The following is a 26,378-nucleotide window of genomic DNA, read 5'->3' on the forward strand; positions in this document are numbered from 1 at the left end:
TGCGTAAATTAACATTTATAACATCAAATAAAATCAAATGTTATTGGTCACAAACACATATGTAGAAGATGTTATTGCGAGTGCAACGAAATGCTTGTGGTGCAGCGAAATAATTCTGCTTAACGTTACATGCCTACATTCCCACGAATTTCGATCAGTTTATACACTCTGAAACTTCTGACAGCTACTGTTCTTATTTCATATCAATAAACTGATAATTGACCGTGTCCTCAATAATTCTTATTGCGCACAAACCTATTACATCAATACTTAACCCAAATAGCCAACACGATCTGTGATAGGCCTCTTAATGAATACGTTGATAAATTGCCCTGGGAGAAGAGTATATACGTAAGCAGTTATGCATAAATGCATCATAGACAGATGAGCGGGTTGACAGTTCCAACCGTACCCAGGGTGAGTCGGAAGAGGGCAGGAGTGTGTGTGTGTGTGTGTGAGAGAGAGAGTGTGTGTGGGAGGGCTTTCTCTCCCATCTGACTGAGTCTTTCACTATCATTCAGCCCTGTCCACCAATGAGCCCATGATCTCATCAAATAGGCGGATTTGCAGGTACGCCCCGTCGGCTTGCACCGCCCCAGTGTCAGTGTGTGTATTTTTCCCTACCCTTCTCTTTTTTTGTAACTAAAGCTTGACGTGTAGAACGTCACACGTTGTTTCTCTCTTCACTTCGGTAACTTAGCGATATGGGTTATTTACTGTTAAACTGTTACATACGCCGGACGCACAACCGGCGCCTGGAGTGAAACAGAGCCTTGGAGAGATACGGACTATAAACTACAGTTGATCTCTCCAGCCTTCGATAAGTGAGGATATAACAACAGGTTAAGGAAAGTGAGTTGTTTAAAAAAACGATAGAATGGCAAATCCACCAAATACTGGAGGACACTTGTTATCCAACGCGAATATTAACAACAACAAAATTAAGAAATGTGGATACCTCAAGAAGCAGAAGCACGGACACAAGCGATTTTTCGTTCTGAAGGAGCCGAGCGAGGGCTTCCCTGCCCGGCTGGAGTACTACGAGAGCGAGAAGAAATGGAAAAACAAGTCAGCGGCAAAGAGAGTTATTCCGCTGGACTGCTGCCTCAATATCAACAAGAGAGCGGACTCCAAACACAAACACCTTATCGCCCTCTATACCAAGGACGAATATTTTGCTGTGGCAGCAGAGAATGAACAGGAGCAGGAGAATTGGTACAGAGTCTTAACTGATTTAATGAGCGAGGGGAAAGTGTACTCAGACGGCTCCGCATCCAATTCCGCGTCCTCGCTGGTGGGGTTTGATGAGGGGAACTACGGGATGATTACGCCGGTAACGGCTGTGTATAAGGAGGTATGGCAAGTTAACCTAAAATCCAAAGGGCTGGGACAGAGCCGGAATCTTACCGGGGTGTACAGGCTGTGCTTATCCAGCCGGACTATCAGCTTTGTGAAGCTCAACTCGGATGTTGCGTCCGTCAGTTTACAGCTAATGAACATTAGGAGATGCGGGCACTCGGAGAGCTTTTTCTTCATCGAAGTCGGCCGGTCAGCAGCCACAGGACCCGGCGAGCTGTGGATGCAGGCTGACGACTCCGTTGTGGCGCAAAACATCCACGAGACTATTCTGGAGGCGATGAAAGCCATGAAGGAGCTGTCAGAGTTCCGGCCGCGCAGCAAGAGCCAGTCATCGGGCACTAACCCCATTTCCGTGCCCACCCGGCGGCACCACAACAACCTTCCCCCAAGCCAGACCGGGCTCCAGCGACGGTCGCGCACTGACAGCATGGCCAAAAAGTCCCCCATAAGTAAATTCACCTCCTGTCGGATACGCACTGCCAGTGAGGGAGATGGCACCATGGCGCGCACCTTGCCTGTGAACGGGAGTCCCCTCAGCCCTGATATTCACCGGACCCTATTAGGGAGCTCAAACACCATCACAGCCCAGCACTGCCGGACATTTGAATCCTCTTCCCTCCAGCACAGTAAGTCCATGTCCATGCCTCTGTCCCACTCCCCACCCACAGCCACCCCCAGCCCTGTCAGCCTGTCCTCTTGCTCTGAAAGCAGTGCTCCTCGCCCCTCCAGCTGCAATGCATCTGTCTCTGGCTCCCCCAGTGATGGCGGCTTCATCTCCTGTGATGAGTATGGCTCCAGTCCTGCAGCCCTGTACCTCACTCGCAGCAGTAACACTCCAGAGTCCCTAAGGGCAGACACACCCCCCTCCCGGGATAGCAGCGACTTGCATGGCTACATGGTAATGGAGAGGCAGAAACAGAACGGTTTCCGCCGGTTACCAGAGCTGGACAAGGCATACCGGAAACGCACATACTCCCTTACCACCCCGCCCCAGCACAGGGCGCCGCCCCAGGTCTCCTCCACCTCATTGGACGAGTACACGCTTATGAGGGCCACCTATACCAGTAGCGGCCAATCGGGTCGCAGCTCTCACACCGCCTCCCCGAAAGTTACCTATCCTGAGGACTATGGTGATGTCCAGATAGGCTCCAACGGTCACCTAGGTGACTGTGGCTACATGCCCATGACTCCGGGCATTGCCGCTCAGACAGGGTGGGTCAAAGGTGATGCTTATATGCCCATGAGCCCCATGTGTGTGTCGGCCCCCAAGCAGATCATCAACCCCCGCTCTCACCCCTCTCCAGCTGGGCTCTGCTCCCATACCGACTCCCCTGGAAGCGTGTCTCTGGAGGACAGCGGCTACATGAGAATGTTCTGCGGGGCCAAGATGTCTGTGGACAGCTCCGACGGGAAGCTCACCAACGGGGAGTACCTCAACATGTCCCCTGTGGACCCCGTGGTCTCCCTCACCCCCCCAGACTACATCCTCACAGACACTACCCCCCAGCTTCACCCTCACCACAGACAGCCTTACTCCATCAGTTCCCTGCCCCGCTCTCTCAAAGCCCAGCCGCAGAGGAAGGGAGTTACAGACACAGACCAGTACGTGGTGATGAGTCTACAGAAGAAGAGGATAGAGGAAGAGTCCAACTACTGTCCCATCTCACCTGTCTGCTCCGCTACACCCCCCACCTCCACTCTCTCCTCAGCCCCCTCACCCCTCAGAGCCGGCACGGTCACTCAGGAGGGGGGTCTGGTCCACAAGGGGAGGGTGAGCCGGCCTACCCGGCTGGCCCTGGACTCTCTAAGGACGCTGCCCTGTATGATCGAACACCCCCTCCCCTCTGAGCCCAGGAGTCCCGGGGAGTACATCAACATCGACTTTGGCAACACTACACGCTACCCGCCCATCTCCGCCATGACTGAGCGCTCTCGTTCATCACTGGGCTCGGTGGACGGGCTGATGAGGAGTTCCCCGCCACTCTCCGATTACGTCAACATTGACGTCAGATCGCACTCTCCCAAACACGGCGATTCCCCTTCTTCAATAGGGTGCCTGGAGCCGAGTCCTGTGCTTCCCTTGTGTCCCAGCCAGCCTCCCAGAGAAGAGCAGAGGGAGAGTGAGGAACAGGAGAAGATAATTGTTGTGGAATATCCTCTCCAAAAGCTTGCAAGCCCTGTATACCTGGTTGGGGATGTAAAAGACGACTACACTGAGATGACCTTCTGTCCTACCAACCCCCCTCCCTCTGCCCCTCTCCCTGCCACCCTGTGCCCCTCTGCTGCCACCACCCCCCTGCCCACCAGCCCGTCTGCCTGTGTCCAGAGACTCACCCTGAGGGGAGAGGGTACAGTGGGGTCCCCCCCGGTTCCTGTCGAGACCTTCTTCCTTGGGTGTCCGTCCCTCTCCATCTCCCCTGTCAACCCAGACAGGGGGGCAAAGGTGATCCGGGCCGACCCCCAGGGGCGCAGGCGCCACAGCTCAGAGACCTTCTCCTCCACCACCATGGTAACGCCAGTGTGCCCGTCGTTCGCCCCTGATGCCAACAAGCGGCACAGCTCGGCATCGGTGGAGAACGTGTCGCGGCCGGTCCGGAGCTCAGAGGGTTCAGATGAAGAGTACGGGAACAGCAACAGCCCCATGTGCCGGGAGACGTCGGCAGGCTACCAGAATGGACTTAACTACATTGCCTTAAACCTGATGGAAGGGAGCCTGGGGGGTTGCAGCACTCTGGGGGGCAGTGAGGGACTGCTGAGGTTCAATGCAGCGTGTGGATGCAAGGGGGGCATGAACGGTTTTAACACCAGCCCCTATGCCACAATGGGCTTCAAGGAAACTGCAACAGCAGTGAAAGGTGAGCCAGCGCCGACTCTGTGTGGCGTGTGTGTTTGCATGCTTATCATGAGCCCATTCATTCATCCAGGTGTTCATTCAAACAGTCAGTGTGTGTCAGTGCTTGAGTAAAGATATCGCTTTAGTGATAGCAACCCATTTATTTGGCATATCTACCCGTTGCTAAGCAGCAGTGCACTCCAAGTTTGTCGTGTCCTAAGGAGACGTTTTGTGTTCGCTGTGTCAAACTGAAGCCAACATTCTAATAATGCCAGAGAATTTAGACTGCCTATGTGGCACGGACAGCAGCTGCCTATGTGCGCGCGTGATTATCATTATGCGATAGCTCGGCACGCAGACCACGGGTTTCTATCCCTCATAGTCTGAACTCAACCAACCCACTGTAGCCAGCCAACTCACTACACTGTGGCTTACTGTACACACTAATGTATCGACAGGCAGTGAAATTGAGCTCTGCTGCCCGGCTCTAGGGCTAGCAGCTACCTGTCACTTTACCCAAGTGGAAAAAACAAACAGACTTGCGCAGTGGTTACAAAGGCGCTGTTTATCTAGGCTGTATACTTGGTATTTGATATACCGTTGACGCATGCTATATTTAATGTACTTTTGTTTTTTACACGCCCTTTGTAATTAGGTGGCGAGACGGCATGATGGTTTTGAGCAACCTAGTCATGAGAGAGAGAGAAACAATATATATGTTTACGGAAGCAATGCAGTCTTATAATGATGAAGCGCGCCCATATTAGCCTACTTTGTATGTGACAGTTTTATGTGCTGTATTTTCAAGGAAAATATGAATATGGAAAAACAACCATGTTTTTCAAGCTGTTTAGTGTTCATCTGTTTGTTATTGCAAGTTCGTTTAAACAAATGCATTGGTGCTTATAGTATGACTACTATTTCGACCAGTGATATCAAGCAAATTTAGCCCCTGGGCCACATTCGGTCTTCAACGAGGTGGATGGTGGATGCGATGAAACAGGACAGGGCAAGTTGAAGCACCATGATAAATGTACAATATATGTTCCAGCCCTGGCAAGCAGTATAATAAGTACTTGTAAACTGTGGTATTTGGATTGGATTAGGAGTAGCCCGTCACACCCATACAGTACATCAGTTAGCCCAAGACTGTGGGAAATATGCATGGTGTTGTGAAGTAAGTAATTGAAGTCGTTTCTATTCTGGATCAATGTGTGCCCTCGAGTCCCACCCAGCAGCAGTCCCTGTTACGTAGTTATTATCTTTGTACCAGACTACGCTAGTACAAATGTTAGAGAAAACATCCCAAGGGGTTCAATGATGCAGAAGATTTTTTCCTCCGCATGCTAGAACAATCCATTAGGAATAGCCAACCCACTGGTCACACACTGGTTGAATCAACGTTGTTCCACGTCACTGAATTGTCATCTGTGTCCAGTGGGTATGGACCAGGGTTTTTCTTATTTCTATAATACAGTTAGGCTATATGTGCTCTGAGAGTTTACCTTAGGATACAGCAAATATAGTGGAAAGGAAACTCATTTCTGTTCAAAATGATAATGGGAAAAAAAAAATATTTTGGGGACAGTTCTTTCATCTAACAAATCACACTTCAACCCCGGTAATGTAATGTGTAAATATTGATGCGTCCCCGTATGAGATAGAGAGTTGGGGACACCAAAACATGACTTTTCACCTTGTTCTGGCAAATCTATGCGTGCATATGTCTACTGCAGCATCAGTATCTTGTTGTACAAAATCAAATAACAATTTATATTCCTTTTAAGCGCTATGTCATAAGTTACCATAGATCTGTACCCATTGTATAATAGGTTTGCACATTGATAGTGAAATACGAATGACTTGTAGGCCTATAGGTAGTGGTTACACAATGTTGTTGTTGTTGAAGCTCCCCACTGACATAGTGATCTGCAATGCACTGGTGAAGGGAGCTCTCTCTCGCTCCTCCTCCTCTTTCACTCTTCCTCCTTTTCTCTCTCCTCTGTCTCCCTCTCTGGCTGTATACCGTAGGGCTGGGTGCAGTCTGTGCACTGGGTCCCCCAGAAAAACAAGTGAGTCAGTTGTTTATCAGTTATCAGGTACTGGGCTTCAGGGCAGGAATGCAGGCATTGTGCAAAGGTTGCTGGGAGAGGTGAATGCTCACTTGTTTTTCTAACCTACTGGAGATGCTTTTGTTTTTTTTACTGTGAGGAACTTTACAAAACAGACCATAGTGTACACACACACACACACACACACACACACACACACACACACACACACACACACACACACACACACCCACACACACACACACACACACACACACACACACACTGAACTTGCTCTCGAGAGGACTAAAAGTCTTCACACTTATTGGCCAAACATACTAAATCAAGGGTGTGTGTGTAGTTGTAGTATGTATTATGCCAGTGTATTTTTTGAAAATATATGTGCAATAAGGTATTTCTGTTGGGTTGTCTCTGAATGTGCATTTGAGCATGAGTATGTCTGCTGAGTTGTTTTCTAGGTAGGGCAGGCATTTCTGCACTCATGTGTTTTTTTCTACTAAATAAGTTGAGCAGGAAGAAAGACATGGCCCTAGGCTATGGAAGGAGAGGAGATGGGAGGAGGAGGAATGGAGTGACGTTAGTTTGTTTTTCAAAATCATGATAAAACAGACCACAGGGAGCCAGTAGGTAGAGGGAGGGAGAGGCTAAAGAATGAAGGAGGGGGAGAAAGATAGAAAGAAAGGGAGCAGTGTTGATCCGGTAAAAGTTGGCCGTGGCTGGCTTGCCTGGTTATTTACGGGATTCCTGAAAAACAAAAGATCAGCCGGAGAAAGAACAGTTAGCTGTGTTTCCGGAACGGCCCAATAGTCTGCCCCGATCAGGAATGCTGTCAGGACAGCCAGCTACTCACTAACACTCTAATCATAAACACCCACCCCACAGAGAGGCTTAGACTTCAGCCACAGGCCTCACTGTGTATGTGTGTGTTTACTAAGAAATTACCGGCTTTTCCACATTCTCCCCTCACCATCACAAGGCGAGACAGTCTACATTCCACATGCTCACATTAATTTTCGAGTGGCTAGATTTGAAATGCAAATCATCTGAGGCTGAAATTACCTTTTTTATTGTGTGTGTGTGCCTGCTGCTCTTTTGACAAACACATTATATTAGAGATAAAGCCTTCAAAGCTCTTTACCTACACACCAAGGATATGGGCCTGACATCCTGTTCTAAACGTGTGTACACACGTGTGTTAGTGTGACAGCTGCTGTGTGTATCTGTGTGTAGATTACTCTGGCCTTGTGTTTTTGTGAATGAGGGATCAGGGTTTGAGATGTATTAATTTATTGGCTCATTGAGCTGATGGTCGGTCGATAGCGTTTTTGCCAGTGTTGTTGTTTTGGTTTGGGAAAATGCATACACTCACTGACAGAGGATGGGGTGAGGGGTCACTGAGTGGGTTGGAGGCTGTTTAAATTTCAACACGCCCCTGTACGGCCCACCCCCACCCCCACCCCTCGCTATGCTCCCATCAGAAGTGTGACCTTTGAACTGCCCTTGGGTGTGCAAGGGCTGTTGGGATTAGCATTTTGCCTGAGAAACACCAGATATCAGCAAACAGAAGAAACATGCACACTATTCAGTATTTAGCTATTTATCTCCCCTACTGTCTCGTTCTCTGTGTCTGACTTTCTCTCTAATCTTTATCTCTCTGTCTATCTTCTTCCTCTCTTTTGTCACCTGACGTTCTCTGTTTTTCTCTGAAGCTCTTTATCATCCCTCTCTCCTGCCTCTCTCCATTCCTCATGTCTTCCCCTTGTTTACCAGAGCTCTCTCTCTTTCTCTCTCTCTCTCTCTCTCTCTTCTCTGGCCGGGGTTAGTCAGGTGTTTGGTACAGACAGAGGGAGACGGGGGAGTTGACTGACTCACTCTCTTTATGTTTTTATTTAGGAGCCCTGACCAAACCCTCTCACCCCTTTTCCTTCCCTCTCTACCTCAGTGTGTGTTTGTGAGTATGCCCGTGTGTGTTAGCAGATGGTGATGGCCGGGGTCTTGCACCTGCGCCTCCAAGCACTGGTTATCTGGCCCTTCAGAGGGAGTGACAATACGCTAATGACCAGCACCATCTGCCACAACAACAGAGAGAGAGAGAGAGAGAGGAGAGACGGACAGAGAGAAAGGAGGAGAGACGGACAGAGAGAGAGAGAGATGGTGGAGAGAGGGGGGATTGGGATGGGGGGGTGGGGCAAAAAGCCAAATATCACTCTATCCCATATCCTACTCTCTCTCTCTCTCCCTCTTTCACTCACTCCCTCTCTCTCTTTCTTTATCTCCCTCACTTTTTCTAGCATTAGTTTCTCTTTTCGGTAAATCATGTGATCTGGCCTCCCAGTCAGTTGGTCTCTGCCCTCCTCTCTCTCTCCTTCCAGAGAGCCTTCTGTCTATAGTGCCTAGTTCCAGCTGAGTGCCACTGATTGGCTTTAAGGACAGACCACGGAGGTTTGTTTAATGACTAATTAAACAAGTAGCTCATCAGATAGCTAATCAGCCCCATTACAGGAATTCCTTGAATTGCCTTCTGTTTTATGGACTTTGAATAGAATAATGGCTTTCATTAATTTGAACTAAATTACTTAAGTAAATTAACTTTACTGAGGTGGTGTGATTTTAGAGGATAGCATAGCAGTGCTGAAAAAGTCTGATTGAATTGTCAGCTGCTGTGTGTGATTAATTATAGAGCAGTCCTATAATAAACCTAGATGTAGTGGCATATTTTAAAAATATATATTTTGTCCTCACCTGTCCTCCCTCCCTCCCCTGTCTCTCTCTTTCACCCGTCTTTCACCTCACCCCCCCTTCCTCCCTCCCTCCCTGTCCGTTACAGTACCTTTGAGTAAACTAGGGCGGGATGTTCCATGGGTAGATAAAAACTCTGTCAATGTTCCCTCCATTTAGCTGGGAGTTAAGGAGGATTACATTCTGTTCAGGATTAGACATTGTTGAGCAGCTTGTTTTGAGTTAGGGGAACGGAGAGCACACACACTGAGGTGTTTTTCCCAAACAGTGAGGTGAGTTGAAGTTAGGATCAATTAAGCCTCATTGTGCTCATGTCCTGACTTCTCACATACAGGCTTCAGTCCCTCAGCCAACTACTACAGTTACATCATAACACAGCTCTCATGTCCTCTCATCTCCGCAGAACAATGTGTATGTTTATGTTTGCCAGTCAGTCAGATGTCAACTGCATGCATGTGTGTGGGTGCGAGTAGTGCTCTGAGACATGGTCGTACAAATGGCTAGATTAGTGTGTTGTTGGATTACCTTGGCCATTTGTGATGAAGTTTAATCTGTGTCCCAGAACACGTGTGTGTTCGTGCGCGTTGAAAAATAAATATTGAAAAAGAAATATAAACACGTGCGATTTGTAATAATAGAATAGAAATGGGTGCTGGGCTTTCATTAAGGGCTTGTGCTGTGACTGAATATAATTGCCCAGCATGTGACATGATTTTAAATGAACGCATTTCTCCCCGTGCCCAGAGAAGCACTTGGCGGTTGGACAGATGTGTGTGTGACTAATGTAATATGCTATTGCGATAATGACTTTATACAATCAGAGGAAATGTAATGGCTGTAATGGTAGTGATGGTTATTGTCTGACCTCGTTTAGTAATTTAGGCCTATTTGGACGATGCCAAGCGGTTTTTACGTGATCTCCTCACCCATTCCTTCTTATCCTTCTTTCTTTAGTTCACTCTTTTTCCCTCCCTCTTCCTCTCTCAAAAATTGAAATGTTCACATTTCACATGATTTTTTAACACATACACCACTACCCCCTACATACACCACTACCCCCTCCCCTCCCTACATACACCACTACCCCCCTCCCCTCTCTACTTACACCACTACCCCCTCTTCTCCCTACATACACCACTACCCCCCTACATACACATACACCACTATCCCCCTACATACACATACACCACTACCCCCTCCCTTCCCTACACACACCACTACCTCCCTCTCCTCCTACATACATCACTTGTTGTGTGATTAGCTGTCTTTGTGTGTGTGTTATGAATGTATAATGTGTTTGTTATGAATGTGTTAAACGTGTGTGTCCTTCCTGGATGCTTGTGGGTGTGTCTGTGTGTGGGTGGCCTAGATAGGAGGAGGAGCTGACCATGTTAGCAATGTAAACAACGTGGATGTTGTTGTTGTCTGTTTGGTGTTTGTTTGTTGTTTGTTTGTCCTGTGGGCTCTTGACTTGCTGAGAAGAGAGAGAAGGAGAGCGGAGAAGGGAGAGCGATGGCTGATGATATTACATCTCCCCATGTCCCCCCCTCCCTCTTCAGGCGTGGCAGAAAGGCTACATTGGGGTATGTCCTGTTAGGAGAGCTACAGGCCTGTTATGTCTGAGCTATGCTACTGCTAGTAGAAGCATATAAATCAACTACTGCTAGGAGAACCATATAAATCAACTATTGCTAGGAGAACCATATAAATCAACTAGTAAGCACATAAGCACATGTTTACTGTACTTTAAACTACTGTACTAGCAGTACAGTACTGTGTTTGTGTGCGTGGTAGAGTGTTCCTGGCCTGAGAGATGCAGGTCTAAATATAGCCAGTGAGAAATACATAACTCATGTAGAGAGCAGTGTGTACGTGTGGGACGGGGTAGGGGTACCTTCCAGGGATGGGTAGCAGGGTCTGTGTGGCATGGCTGCAAGGGGGAGGGTTACAGAGTAACGGGTTCATTTATCCCTCCCTCTCCCCCTCGCTCTCTATCTCTCTCCCTCTGTGATTAGCGTGTGTAAGATTAGCTGTGTTAGGAGAGGTTGTCTTTCTTAGCTGACACACTGCACTCAACAGGGCTGGTTGAGTATCCACTGATAAAAGGAGATTGTGATAGCTGGGCAGGAGTGTGTGATTGGTAACCAGAGATGTGTGTTTATTGACCTGGCCTGTTTGTCTTGAGATGATTCAACTCTGATTCCCGGCAACCTTCCCTCATCCCCACTCCCTCATACCCCTGTGTCTGCAACCAACAGGTCTGAACCGGCCCTGCTGGCACACACGCATGGCCTCACCACATTCTCATGTCTGTGTGTCAGGTTGATTGTGTTACTCTGGTTTTCCGACCCTTTCCTCCTTTCCCTGACCCCTTAGGGAAAGTGACTGGGCCTTGGTGTAATTGGCCCTGTGAAATTCAAACTACTACTGTGAACCTTGCCCCCCTCTTCCCGTCCCACACATACAACACAATTGACCACTCAGAGTGGTGTGTGTGGGACAGGGAGAGTGAGGGCAAAATTCACAGCAGTTGTTTTAATTTCTAGTTTGAACACAGAAGTGAGAAGGCATTTTATCAGCTGTGTTGTTATGAGTACCCACATGAAAAATTGATTACAGTTTACTATAGAATTCTACAGTACTTATTGTAGAGTTATATTGTAAACTGTAGTATGTTGTAGAATACTCTACTTCACACTGTAGTATCCCTCGATCATGTGTAGTAGTTACTATATAATGTTGTAGAATACTATAGTATACTGTAATATCTGCAAAAACACTACAGTCCACAAAAACATGACACTTTTTTAACTATAGTAAATACAGTATTTAATTTGCATATATCCTGCCCATTACCCAATATCGCAATTTTTGCCACCAATAATTGTGAAACCCACATGCCAAGAATAGACCATATATTTTGTTCCCTACATGATATAGAAAACAGAAGAAGTTTTGAAATCAACACATTGACTGTAGTACTCACACTTCGAAAACTCTTGACCATTGTTACTTTCCCTTCCGGGATGGCTATAGGGCCCTACCCTGCCCTCCCTTTGGCAAATCAGATCACGACTCCATTCTGCTCCTCCCTTAAGGCAGAAACTCAAACAGGAAGTACCCCTGCTAAGGTCTATTCAATGCTGGTCTGACCAATCGGAATACATGCTTCAAGATTGTTTTGCCAACGTGTATAAGACATTTAAGCATGTTAACCCTTGCAAGTCTGCCGGCCCAGATGGCATCAGTAGCCGCGTCCTCAGAACATGTGCAGACCACCTGGCTGGAGAGTTTATGGACATATTCAATGTCTCGCTATGCCATTCTGCTGTCCCCACTTGTTTCAAGATGTCCACCATTGTTCCTGTACCCAAGAAAGCAAATGTAACTGAACTAACTGATTATCACCCTGTAGCACTCACGTCTATCATCTTGAAGTGCTTTGAGAGGCTAGTTAAGGATCATATAACGTCCACCTTACCTGACACCCTAGACCCACTTCAATTTGCATACCGCCCCAATAGATCCACAGACGATGCAAATACCATCGCACTACGCACTGCCCTATCCCATCTGGACAAGAAGAATACCTAAGTAAGAATGCTGTTATTTGACTATAGTTCAGCCTTCAACACCATAGTACCCACCAAGCTCCCCATTAAGCGTGGGGCCCTGGGTCTGAACCCCGCGTTGTGCAACTGGGTCCTGGACTTCCTGGCGGGCCGCCCTCAGGTGGTGAAGGCATGAAACAACACCTCCACTACGCTGATCCTCAACACAGGGGCCCCACAAGGGTGCGTGCTTAGACCCCTCCTGTACTCCCTGTTCACCCATGACTGTGTGGCCACACACGCCTCCAACTCCATCATAAAGTTTCGCAAACAACACAACAGTAGGCGGCGGAGGAGGAGGTGAGGGCCCTGGTGGAGTGGTGCCAGGAGTAATAATCTCTCCCTCAACGTCAACAGAATGAAGGAGCTGATCATGGACTTCAGGAGACAGCAGAGGGAGCACGCCCCTATCCACATTGACGGGACCGCAGTGGAGAAGGTGAAAAGCTTCAAGTTCCTCAGTGTACATATCACTGACAATCTGAAATGGTGCACCCACACATAAAGTGTGGTAAAGAAGATGCATAGCGCCTCTTAATCCTCAGGAGCCTGAAGAAATGTGGCTTGGCCACTAAGACCCTCACAACACCGGGGGAACACTACAGCACCCAATGTCACAGGAAGGCCAAAAAGATCATCAAGGACATAAACCACCCGAGCCACGGCCTGTTCATCCCGCTATCATCCAGAAGGCGAGGTCAGTATAGGTGCATCAAAGCTGGGACCCAGAGACTGAAAAACTGCTTCTATCTCAAGGCCATCCCTGTTAAATAGCCATCACTAGCCGGCTACCGCAAGGTACTCAACCTTGCACCTTAGAGGCTGCTGCCCTACGTACATAAACATGGAATCACTGGTCACTTTAATAATGGAACACTAGTCACTTTGATAATATTTAAATACTGCTTTACTCATATATATTCTACTGTATTTTAGTAAATGCAATTCCAACATTGCTTGTCCTAATGTTTATATATTTCTTAATTCCATTATCTTTACTTTTAGATTAGTGTGTATTGTTGTGAATTGTTAGGTACTACTGCACTGTTGGAGCTAGGAACACAAGCATTTCGCTACACATATGCTAAATATCGGTACGTGACCAATACAATTTGATTTGATTCATGCTATAGTTGAACTATAAATTCTACAGTATACTACAGTGAATACAGTAAAGGCCCTCAAAACACTACTGTTAATACTATAGTATTTATACCATAGTATATTGTATAGTATTTTTCATGTGGGTAGTGTGCGTTATTAGGTGTAGTGTTATGGCTAGGTTTTGTAACCTACCTCAGTGTTTCCTCTAGGAAATCTATAGTTTTAAAGCATATTTCCTGCAATTCTACACATTTTGCCATGTTCTTATGCTATCGAGTGTCTCAAACATTATCACAAAATTAATTAGATTCTCCCTGACTGTCTATTTTGGTGATTGTTGGTTTTCAACGATGATCTGATTAAGAAAGATATACATTCAGAAAGTATTTAGACCCCTCCATCAATCTACACACAATACTCCATAATGACAAAGCAAAAAGAGGTTTGTGTCTACAAACTTTATATAGGGTTTTAGTCGTTTAAGTTTACACTGAAAACGATTTGCCAAAAATAATAATAAAACAGATATACTGCATTTTGGTACGGTTGGAGAGCTATGAGGTTTGGTTCCCAGTACCAGGCTAGTTCCTGCTTCCTGGTTTACTGTCTCAGACAGAGCACAGCACATGGTGAGACAGGATGTCTGTGGAAGTGGGTCAGCCCCTCTAATGTGCTTAGCATGTTAATGGAGACGCTAATCAGCCTCGTGTGTGTGTGTGAATCACTCCTCTATATACTATAGTATACGATGTACTGCTCCTCCTCTGTGACTGAAGTTTTGGGTATAAGCAGTGCACTTGTATTAACCAGATTCCTCTCTTTCTCCTAGTCGGTGGATATAGGGGATCAGTAGTCTGGAAAAGTACCAGTATTTTAGTGTTTTGGGCTGACCTTTTGGTTTCAAGTTCTGGTGTTATGCCGTGTGTGTGTGTGTGTGTGTGTGTGTGTGTGTGTGTGTGTGTGTGTGTGTGTGTGTGTGTGTGTGTGTGTGTGTGTGTGTGTGTGTGTGTGTGTGTGTGTGTGTGTGTGTGTGTGTGTGTGTGTGTGTGTGTGTGTGTGTGTGTGTGTGTGTGTTGTAACACTGGGGGTTCTGAATTGGGGGTTTGTTTAAGAGAGTGACGATCACATCGAGCTCTGTGAAAACACCTCTTGTTCTCTGCTTGGAAAAGGGAGGAGTGAGTGAGTGAGTGAGGCATTGCTATGTGCTGTTAGCTGAGACTTCCGCTGCCATGTGAGCACTGCATGCAAATCACACTGCACAAACAAGTACACAGGAGCAAGGGTGAGAGAGAGAGAGAGAGAGAGAGAGAGAGAGAGAGAGAGAGAGAGAGAGAGAGAGAGAGAGAGAGAGAGAGAGAGAGAGAGAGAGAGAGAGAGAGAGAGAGAGAGAGAGAGAGAGAGAGAGAGAGAGAGAGAGAGAGAGAGAGAGAGAGAGAGAGAGAGAGAGAGAGAGAGAGAGAGAGCTTACACAAGGCCAGAAAAACACTGTGTATACGTACATGTTTGTCAGTGGGTGTTTGTTTTAATCACATTTCCTATTGCTTCAGGATTATTTTCCTGCTGTAATCACTGGCTCAAATTTAAGATCCTACATCTGTATGTGCTTCTGTGAGTTCTGTATTCTTAGCTGTGGGTTGGTTCTTATATCCTTGTGGGGACCTAAAATAACCAAAAGTCCCCACAAGGATAGTAAAACAAGGAAAATTCACCCTTGTGGGGACATTTCCCACATCTCCATGAGGACAAAGGTTATTTTACACTAAGGGGTTAGGTTTACAGTTACTATTAGTGTTGTGATTAGAATTAGGGTTTGGGTGAGGGGTTAGGGTTAGAAATGTATTTTAGGTTCCCATGAAGATAGAAGAACATAATATGTATGTGCGAGTGATTTATGAGGTTGGAATGGGAGCCACAGGAGAGAAAGGTCAAACGGTGTATCCCCACTCTGTTACCAAGTATGGAATAAGTGTTCTTCAGCAAGGGGGAATGGTGTGTGTGTGTGTGTGTGTGTGTGTGTGTGTGTGTGTGTGTGTGTGTGTGTGTGTGTGTGTGTGTGTGTGTGTGTGTGTGTGTGTGTGTGTGTGTGTGTGTGTGCGTCAGCTGGGAGCAGGTGCTTTTGCGACAGGGGGAAAACCGTGGCATTTAGCACTATGCAGCTGACGGAGTACAGTCTCCAATGACGACAAACACAGACCCATACAAGCACTAACTGACACACACACAAAACAACATCACAGTCATCATTTTCAAAGGAAAAGATAGCGAGAGTGTAGTGGGACAGAAAATGTAATGTATTCCTATACCTGTATGTGTAATTTGCTAGTAGATACATACGGCAACCTATTTAACCAAATCCCTCCCTTCTCTGTTTCTCTTTCTCTCCAATCAGACTGAACACTGATGGCACCGCCCCCTCTTACACCCCCTGTTCCTCGCTCCCTCTCTCTTGTTCGCCTGGCTGTGAATGAGGGATAAAGCTGCAGCCTAGTGACGAAGTCGCCACGCAGACAGCTGGACCATGTGCTGCAGTAGACAACCTTTAACCTCCACCATCCCCTCCCCAGGGGTCAACGGGACCACCATCGTCACGGCAATGTGGACACCCCCCCCTTCCAAGCTTCCTATCCTCCCCACATTCGGCACCCAAATATTAAGGGTCCGTCGCTGCTGCTCTCTGAACAACTACAACTTAAAGGACTGTACTCATTGATGAATATCTATGTACATACAAAGTTACTTCTGCAAAATAATTATTATAATTATTATTATTATTCCACTGGTTTTCATTTGGCTTTGGCTGACAGGGCCAGTTACCCTCACTTTAATAACCTGTGAACCAAACCTGGAGATATTCCACACACTCCCACTCACACACGTTATATATACGTACACATCACATATTTATTTATTTATATGTGTGCACTTTGTTGTGTATATGTGTTTGTGTGGATGTGTACACTAAATTTGTACGAAAGAGAGTTGGCATTTTACGAACATATTCAGTATATAACAATGTACTAAGTTAACAGTTGCTTAAAAGCCTACCTCAGAGCAAACCAGGTTAGTACTTATTTACACACCAGAAGTGTACAAAACATTAGGAACACCTGCTCTTTCCATGACATAAACTGATCAGTTGAATCCAGGTGAAAGCTATGATCCCTTATTGATGTCACTTGTTAAAGCCACTTCAATTGAGACATGGATTGTGTATGTGTGCCATTGAGGGTGAATGGGCTAAACAAAATATTTAAGTGCCTTTGAACAGGGTATTGTGGTAGGTGCCAGGCGCACTGGTTTGAGTGTGTCAAGAACTGCAACGCTGCTGGGTTTTTCACACTCAACAGTTTCCAGTGTGTATCAAGAATGGTCCACCACCCAAAGGACATCCAGCCAACTTGACACAACTGTGGGACGCATTGGAGTCAACATGGGCCAGCATCCCTGTGGAATGCTTTCGACACCTTGTAGAGTCCATGCCCCGACGATTTGAGGCTGTTCTGAGGGCAAAAGGGGGTGCAACTCAATATTAGGAAGGTGTTCGTAATGTTTTCTACACTCAGTGCATACAGAGATATATTTATTTATTTTCAGAGGTGAATGATTTTATGAACACCAATCCAAAGCCTTACTTATCTACTGTCCACTGTTACTGACAGACATTTAGTTTGGACCTATAAATACGCAGAATATCTAAGACTTAAACCGATCGCCATGGAGATGGAATTTTTGTCTGAGCAGCCGGAGAGGAAGAAATCTTTCCTCTTTCCCTCTGCTATCATAGATTCCTGAGATTATTACAGTTTGTTCACATATAGGTACTATATATTAATGTCATAGTAATATATGCATCATTGCATACAAAGGTTAGGAGAAGAATCTCTTAGGCATTATTCCACACACACAATGCAAATACAGAGAAGAGAAGGAAAACGGGACCTAGGAGGATTTTTTTGGAGTAGGACATGCACACCATCGTCACACACACATCCCAGTTTGACCTGGGCTTCTGGTAGTCTTTAGTGACTAAAACACCATTATAGAGACAAAGCGGAAGGTACCTTTATATACTTTAACCTATTACCTTGTTTACTCACAACAACCCACCTGTGACATGTTTTCTCACATGATGCCTCAGCACTGAGCCTCTGGTAAGCTGTGATAGGCTATTTGGCACATAGGTGAGCTGTCATTGGGCGGGTGGGCAGACACATACACACACCTGGCTGTTCAGGGAGGTTTTGACACGATTGAAGCCATCGCTGCTGCTTTGGGATCTGACACTGAGTGAGGAGACACCAGAGCTGACGCTGCACGGTCTTGCACTTACAAACTCCCTAGATTGTAAACACAAGACACTTTTGAATGTAGTCTATTCCATGTTCTCCTCTTGGGGAATGTAACCACCGTGACAGCAAGGAGAAATACCACACCAATACTAACGAAAACAACTACAACAACAACTTCATGCAGAATGAGACAACAAAAAAAACAGATACGAAAAGCAGTGTCACTTACTTTGAGTTTGTTGGTACTCAACGTTTGCCTATATACTGTAAATAATGTACAAATACAGAGAATTACAAGTGAGTGCAAGCTGAACCTTTAGCTTTGGAGATATTTTAAGTTAAATATGATAACTTATGTTGTTTGTACTGTATATATGTGTTTGGAGTGAATTCTTGGAAATGAAAGCACTAATTATTGTTATATACGCCAAGCAACAAAGTTTGGACTTGATTTTTTGAAACTATTATTACAGGATGGTCTTGTGAAATGAATGCCACTACAAGGACATTTTCTAATGCTGTAATGCCAAGATAGATTTTAAGAGAAATGATTAATTAAAAGTTAATTCTTGCTACTTAGGTACAATTCACGAATGGCATATGCAATATTTACATTTCTTTACAGAGAGGTACCAGATTTATAAATACTATGTTAATAATCTTTGTTAAACCTCAAAACATATCATTTTTTGGCCTCTTTGTAAATGTTTTCTGCCAATTTCTATTGGAACGTTTTTGTTTGTTTTTGCTATTGGAGCCTATTGCTGATTTGAGCAGTGTTTTTTGCATTTGGATAACGTTCCCGTTGGGTTTTAATTTAGCATCTAAAGGATAAGATAACATGACAAACTAGCTTAACTTGCTGTGTCTTCCATTGTAAATACTTAATATCTTATGGCTTATTGTGATTCTACTAAGAGATGATAATTTAAACCTAGTGTAGTTACCATGGCTTTGGACTGTATTGATTCTTTATAGACACATGCAATAAAGAATAACACTATTTAAGAAAGCTAATGTCTGTCTTCTCTCTCTTTCCTCTCCTCTATATTTCTTCACAAACGACTGTGGAGTTTTTTTTCTCTCTCATCTGAATGGCAGAATGAAGGAGCATCACCAGTCTCCTCAGACACCAGATGACTCAATTCGTTTTAGGGCTTGTTCAATGACAGGGTTTCTTCATTACATAAAATAAAATCCCTCTCTCAGAATGTCCTTTGTGTCTTAGCCACTCATGTTCCTCTGTTCCCTCTCTGCTAGTATCCTTCAGTAAGTGTTGTTCTATGACTTCTGTCCATTGAACAACACCCCAGTAGCAATATGAACAAATGAGAAAAATTATCTTAGCATCCTCTAGCATTAAATCTGTTATTGTTTTGCCCCCCTCCACTCCCCCTGCACCCATTATCTTCCTCCTTCCCAATTCCCCTTCCACTTCCACCTGCCCTTCTCCCGACCCCTTACAATAGTAATTAGACTAGCTTGTCATCAGCGACATGCAGAACTGTGAGGGAATAAAAAAAAGCAGTGATGGGATTATGATCCTGTGCCCTCAGCCACATGCTGTCAGATTAGTCCTTCTCACAGCTGTGCTAATTAAAATGGTAATTAAGGCTGAGAAACCAGGTGTCAGTGTAACAGTCTGGTTGGGATATAAGTGTGTGTTTGGGGGGGGGGGGTATGTGTATGGCGGGCAGAGTTTATGGAGGGAGGTGATTGTATTTTGAATGCATGTGTGTGTTGGGGGGAGGGTGGGGTGTGTATGTTTGTGAGGGGGAGGGTAAGATTGTTATTGTGTGCATGTAGCATGTGTGTGTAGGTGAGAGGTTGGAGACATATTTGTGTGTTGACATGTTTATGAGTGTGAAGAGTTGGTTTCGAGGGACAACAGACCAAATCAAACCCAGTCTATTATTTCAGTTCTGTCCTGAGCAGGTAGAGCTGTGTGGGGCAGAGGCTAAAGAAGCATAGATTACAGAGAGGAATCACAGTAGCCTGGGTAGAATATAACACAGGAATGAAGGACTGGTTGTACCCAAGTTAGTAAAGAGGGGTAACAGAAAGGGTCAGGGTTAGATTCAATCCATAGCGATTGAAATTTAAAGGCAATGTTTTCACTTTCGCAGAGACTGGATTCACGGTAAACGTTGCATATGCTCAATCGGAAATTACCATTACATTTCAATGGATCTACAGCGTGGATCTTAATCGCAATGGATTGAAGGGGGTAGGAGAGAGGGATATAGGATTGAAGGATTCAGTAGCGTGACATTTGCGGGCCAAAATGCTTGACTTTGCTGACATAATTCTGAAATGTTGCATGGCAATTAACAATGATTTAGTGCAATTTGTCATGAAAGTGCGCTGATGACGGAAAAGGTTTGTTGACAGTGTGGTGATTGGTTAAAATTGCGATTTTGTAGTGCTTTGAGCGGACTGTTACTGTATATGCGGTAATATTGCGATGACTTTACTGTTTTATGTGGTAATAGGGATTGGTCAAAGATGCAAGCCCTGGCATAATATGCAGGGAATTGTTGATTTTGCCAAAAATCTTACAATCCTGAAAGGACTGAGGATTCTGACAGGAGAGGGCTCACCTGTTCTCTCTAAATGAGGTTCCATCCATCACGTCTCCCCTCCCTCTCTGCTCGTTAGGCCTAATTAAGCACACTATTTTGCCCTATTAAATAAAGATGAATGTATCAGGCTAAACACAGCCAAAATGTTCTCTATGGACACACACACACACACACACACACACACACACACACACACACACACACACACACGATCCATCATGACTGTCACAATTACAAAATATTGTGTGAAAGGGTAATATCATGCTGTAGCCTGTATTCTGAAATATGTGTGAGGCCCAGGTCAGGTCAGGTCCCCTGTGTTTACAGTGAGGGGTTACTGGAGGATATAACAGAGAGTGACACATGAGCCAGATACAGTCAAGACTGTGGTGAGGAAATGGAATGTTCAGCCTTACCGGAACCAATCAGCACGGGGTTACTAATGCAATTTGGTTCACTATGGTGTCTGTAGTGCGGTGTTTTAGACCAGGTTGACTCAAAACCCACCATAAGCTGAGCTATGAAAAAACATACCCAGAGCAAAGAGCAAGTTAAATTGCTAATTAAAGTTAAAGAGCAAGTTAATAAACCCCTTTTCTCCAAAACATTTCACTGAATGTAATTTGAGTGCGGGTGTTAGTAAAAATACTGTAAAGTATTACTTAAGTAGATACTATTTATATATATATATTTTTACAACTTTTACTTTTACTCCACTAAATTCCTAAAGAAAATATTTTACTTTTTACTCCATACATTTTCCCTGACACCCAAAAGTACTCAAATGTTTAGCAGAACAGGAATGGTCCAATTTACACACTTATAAAATGAAGAACCCTACTCTCTAATATGGGTGGAACTTATTTTTTTTTAAAATGAACTTGGCAAGTCAGTTAAGAACAAATTCTTATTTACAATGATAGCCTAAGGACAGTGGGTTAACTGCCTCGTTCAGGGGCAGAACAACAGATTTTTACCTTGTGAGCGCAGGAATTTGATCTAGCAACCGATCGGTTACTGACCCAACAATCTAACCACTAGGCTACCTGCCACCCCACTAAACACAAATCCTTTGTTTGTAAATTAGTGTTGGAGTGTGCCCCTGGTTGTCCGTAAATAAAAAAACCAAGAAAATCTGGTCTGGTTTGCTTGGTATAAAAAATGTGAAATTATTTATACTTTTGCTTTCAACACACTTTTAGCAATTACATTTACCTTTGATACTTAAGTATATTTAAAAACAAATACCTTTAGACTTTTAGTCATATAGTAAAAATGTAGTTTGCCAAATTTTTGCCCTGCGTTTCCACTTATTGTGAAGTGGAAACGTCTAGGAGCAACAACGGCTCAGCCGCGAAGCACACCGAATGGGACCACCGAGTACTGAAATGCGTAAAAATCTCCTGTCCTCGGTTGCAACACTTGCAGCCGAGTTCCAAAATGCCTCTGGAAGCAAGGTCAGCACAAGAAGTGGGTTTTCATGACGGAGCAGCCGCACATGAGCCTAAGATCACCATGCGTAATGGCAAGCTTTAGCTGGAGCGGGGTAAATCTCGTCGCCATTGTCATTTGGAGCAGTAGAAACGCATTCTCTGGAGTGATAAATCATGCTTCACCATCTGGCAGTCCAACGGACAAATCTAGGAGAACACTACCTGCCCCAATGCATAGTGCCAACTGTAAAGTTTTGTGGAGGAGGAATAATGGTCTGGGGTTGTTTTCATGGTTCGAGCCCCTTAGTTACAGTGGAGGGAAATCCTAACACTACAGCACATAATGACATTCTAGACGATTCTGTGCTTCCAACTTTGTGCCATCAGTTTGGGGAAGGACCTTTCCTGTTTCAGCATGACTATGCCCCATGCACAAAGCGAAGTCCAACCCCATTGAACACCTTTGGGATGAATTGGAACACTGACTGCGAGCCAGGCCTAATGGCCTAACATCAGTGCCCAACCTCACTAATGATCTTGTGGCTGAACGGTAGCAAGTTCCTGCAGCAATGGTCCAACATTTAGTGGAATGCCTACCCAGAAGAGTGGAGGCTGTTATAGCAGCAAAGGAGCTACCAACTCCATATTAATGCCCATGGTTTTGGAATGCAATGTTCAACCAACAAGTGTCCACATACTTTTGGTCATGTAGTGTATCTTTACTTTTAGTCGAGCATGACAATTGGGTACTTTTTTCAACACTGGTACTTGTGTCCAATTTTATGAAATGTACTGTATAATAATGAAATACTTTGAAACAATGCACAAAGAAATGTCATCCTGCGACCCACCTGGACTCCTGCCGTGACCCACAGTTTGGAACCACTGTTTTTGACTGAATACATTGTGTGTGTGTGTGTGCTATTTTACAATTCTTATTTCCAAATGCATTATTTAAAATATCAAACAGACCTGGATTCAAATGCGTGGAGTATATAAATATTTGAATTTGAAAATAGACTTCAAACACATGCCAATACTTTCCAAGTGTATGTTTGTGTGTGTGTGTTTAGGGTTGTACTCTTCTTGAGTATGTGATATTCTGGGTTGCAGGCATTGGGTCACTTAGTTGGGTAGTTTTCTTCAAAAACAGCTGGGTTATTGATGCTGGGTGCTGGCTTATAGCGATATGACACAGCTCGTCAGATCAGAAGACTGGAGGCGTAGTTTAGTAGGGGTGTGGCATTCAGCTAGTTCTTTTTAACTACCCATGAGAGTAAATGTCATTCCTGTTCATCTGGTGTGTTGCTCAGTTATCATTAGTGATGGGAAACAAAGGCATTTTGCAGGCTTTGGTGTGTTCACCAAATTGTACTGATTGCTGGTCAGCAATAAATAGCAGTGTGTGATTATTAGATATATGTTATTCCTATCCGTTGGCTTTAGTAGCCTATAATCAGTTGGAATACCAAACAGTTTCACGTCTTACATCACGCTTCCATTTTTCGCCTGGCATTATTTAGGATGTTGAAGACAGACGCTTATACTATACTAAATAAAACAAATCATTTGAACAACAGTGCAGAAAATGTGGTTTCAAATTAAAACATTTCTAATAGTGTACCTTCAACAGGATTCAACATCATACTATTACATCACTGACTCTTCCATTGTTCCCTACTTTACCTGCTAAGCTGCCAGTCAGGTAAATCGTTTTGTACAAAAGTACGGTCTCCAGTAGAGGTTGGTGTTTAACCTGTCTAGGACTGGGGTTCCGCTCACCAACAGCCAATGAAATGGCAGGGTGCCAAATACAAATCAACAGAAATCTCATAAATCAAATTTCTCAAGTATTAGGCACCATTTTAAAGATACAATTCTCGTTAATCCAGCCACAGTGTCTGATTACAAAAATGCTTTACTTTGAAAGCTCCACAAACGATTATGTTAGATCACCACCCAGCCAACAATAAATGCTTGTTTTGTTCGATAATGTCCATAATTTATGTCCATTTATGTCCAATAGCTTCTTTTGTTAGGGCGTTTGGTAAACAAATCCAAATGTGCGATCTGGTCCATTCGGACGAAACCTTCAAAAAGTTATATTACAGGTCAAAGAAACTTGTCAAACTAAGTATAGAATCAATCTTTAGGATGTTGTTATCATAAAAGTTCAATAATGTTCCAACTGGAGAATTCCTATGTCTGTAGAGAAGCAATGGAATGACAGCTACCTCTCAAGTGAAAGCGCGTGACTGAGAACGAGGCTTTAGGCAGACCATTGATTCAAAGAGCTCCCATCCGGCTCCACATCACAGTAGAATCCTCATTCAAGTTTCTAAAGACGGTTCTAAAGACGGTTGACATCTAGTGGAAGCGCTAGGAAGTGCAACTTTATCCATATCCCACTGTGTATTCAATAGGGAGTTCAAAAACTACAAACCTCAGATTTTCCACTTCCTGTTTGGATTTTTTTCTCAGGTTTTTGCCTGCTATATGAGTTCTGTTATACTCACAGACACCATTCAAACAGTTTTAGAAACTTCAGAGTGTTTTCTATCCAATACTACTACGAATAATATGCACATATTAGCATCTGGGACTGAGTAGGAGGCAGTTCACACTGGGCACGCTATTCATCCAAAAGTGAAAATGCTGCCCCCTATCCCAAACAAGTTAAAAGCAGCTTGGAATAGAAGAAAGCACAGAAACAACAACGCAAACACTGGGATCTCGCATTTTGCAACAAATTGTTTGAAAAAGCACTTGATCAAATGACGCTTCGTATGTCATTGATGACGTACTTCTGATAAAGTGATACACTCATTGGCACACTGCTTCGAAGTTAGCTGCTTAGCGATTTTGACACCTTCCTCAGAGCTCTGGTATCAAACAGGACATCACAGTTTTCACATGCTAAGGTTGAACATTGATCTTTTTATGCGTTCAATGACACTTACAGAAGTGTATGCATTCCCTAAAACCTATGCAAACCGCATTGTCGGGATACAATAAGGTGATATACTTTGTTTTAATCTATCTATATATATATATATATATATATTATAGAATGTGTTATAAAAGTTATCATATGATGAACATGGATGACATTTACTTTCGTGGGTGTCCAATAAGGTCTATCTAAAAGACACTCCCTTCATACGCCAAACCTCCTAAAAATAATTTAAGGATTATATTAAAAAAGACCCAGCTTCTAGGTCAACCCAGCATGAGAGTAGAACATACATAACAGATGGTTAAATTAACCCATGTTTGGGTAATCCCAACAACCCAACATTATTACTATAATGCATTTTTCACGCAACCCAACTGGCTGGGTCAAAATTTCCCAATGGTGCTTCTGTCCACTATTTAACCAGTGCAGGGTAATCAATAACCCAAATTGGGTTGTTTTTAGCCCATAATATTTTTTTGAGTGAACCATCGCCTCTCTCCTCTTCTCTTCTCTTCCCGCTCTCCTCCTCTTTCCTCTCCTCTCCTCTCTCCCACCCCTATAGTCCATGTGGTCAGTCATGGTCCAGTGGAACTGTCCCAGCCCCATTATTTCCACTACGACAGGAGCAGGAGGTGGGAGAAAAGGGATAGAGAGAGGGGATCGGGAGAGGAAAGGAGGAAAGGGGGAGTACAGACACAGCCTGCACTTTGTGCCACACACACACACACACACACACACACACACACACACACACACACACACACACACACACACACACACACGCCTCATTGCCACTCACCACCACACACATACATACAGTATACACCTACAGCTCATTGCTACTCACCACCATGAATACCCCACATGCATATACATACACCCCCACGGCCACTCACTCACTCACTCACACACGCCTCATTGCCATTTAGCACTCATTGTGTTGAGCACTTATGGCTAGGGTCCAGGTGGTGTTTCCCTGTTGCTGAGGGAAGGGGGAGGAGGGATGAGAAGGCGAGAGGGTAAGGGGCGGGATGTCTGGGAGTCATATGCCGTCTCCACCATATCACCCAGGGCTGGTAAAAGGGAGAAGGAGAGGGGAGTGGGTGATGGCTAGTGAGATTTCTAAAACTCTCCCCAGCTCAGCCAGCTCTGAGAGGGGCTTCTGTCATCTCCAGGCAGTTGTACTGTAGCTATTATGAGAACTGGATCAGGAGAAGCTTTTTTTTTTCTTCATTTTTTTTTTCTCAATACTCTTGGAATTAGTGGTAACTCAAAGAACCCTGGAGATCCTCAACGAACCCCTGGAGTTTCTCAAGGAACCATTGCTAGTCAATGGTTCATATTTGCACCTTCGGTTAGGTAAGGGGTTCTTGGAGGAACCTTTAATAGTTCAATGTAGC

General features: G+C 44.7%; 1 protein-coding gene across 1 annotated transcript; it reads left to right on the top strand.

The window, feature by feature from the left end:
• Positions 1-640: 640 nt before the first annotated feature.
• On the top strand, positions 641-19,019 carry LOC139380624 (insulin receptor substrate 2-like). The gene is made up of 2 exons (XM_071123507.1): positions 641-4,214; positions 16,108-19,019. The coding sequence occupies exons 1-2, from the start codon at positions 878-880 to the stop codon at positions 16,110-16,112; spliced, it is 3,342 nt and encodes a 1,113-aa protein (XP_070979608.1). The 5' UTR covers positions 641-877; the 3' UTR covers positions 16,113-19,019.
• The last annotated feature ends 7,359 nt before the right edge of the window (positions 19,020-26,378 follow it).

This window comes from Oncorhynchus clarkii, chromosome 22, assembly GCF_045791955.1.
Source record: "Oncorhynchus clarkii lewisi isolate Uvic-CL-2024 chromosome 22, UVic_Ocla_1.0, whole genome shotgun sequence".
Classification (NCBI taxonomy): Eukaryota; Metazoa; Chordata; class Actinopteri; order Salmoniformes; family Salmonidae; genus Oncorhynchus; species Oncorhynchus clarkii.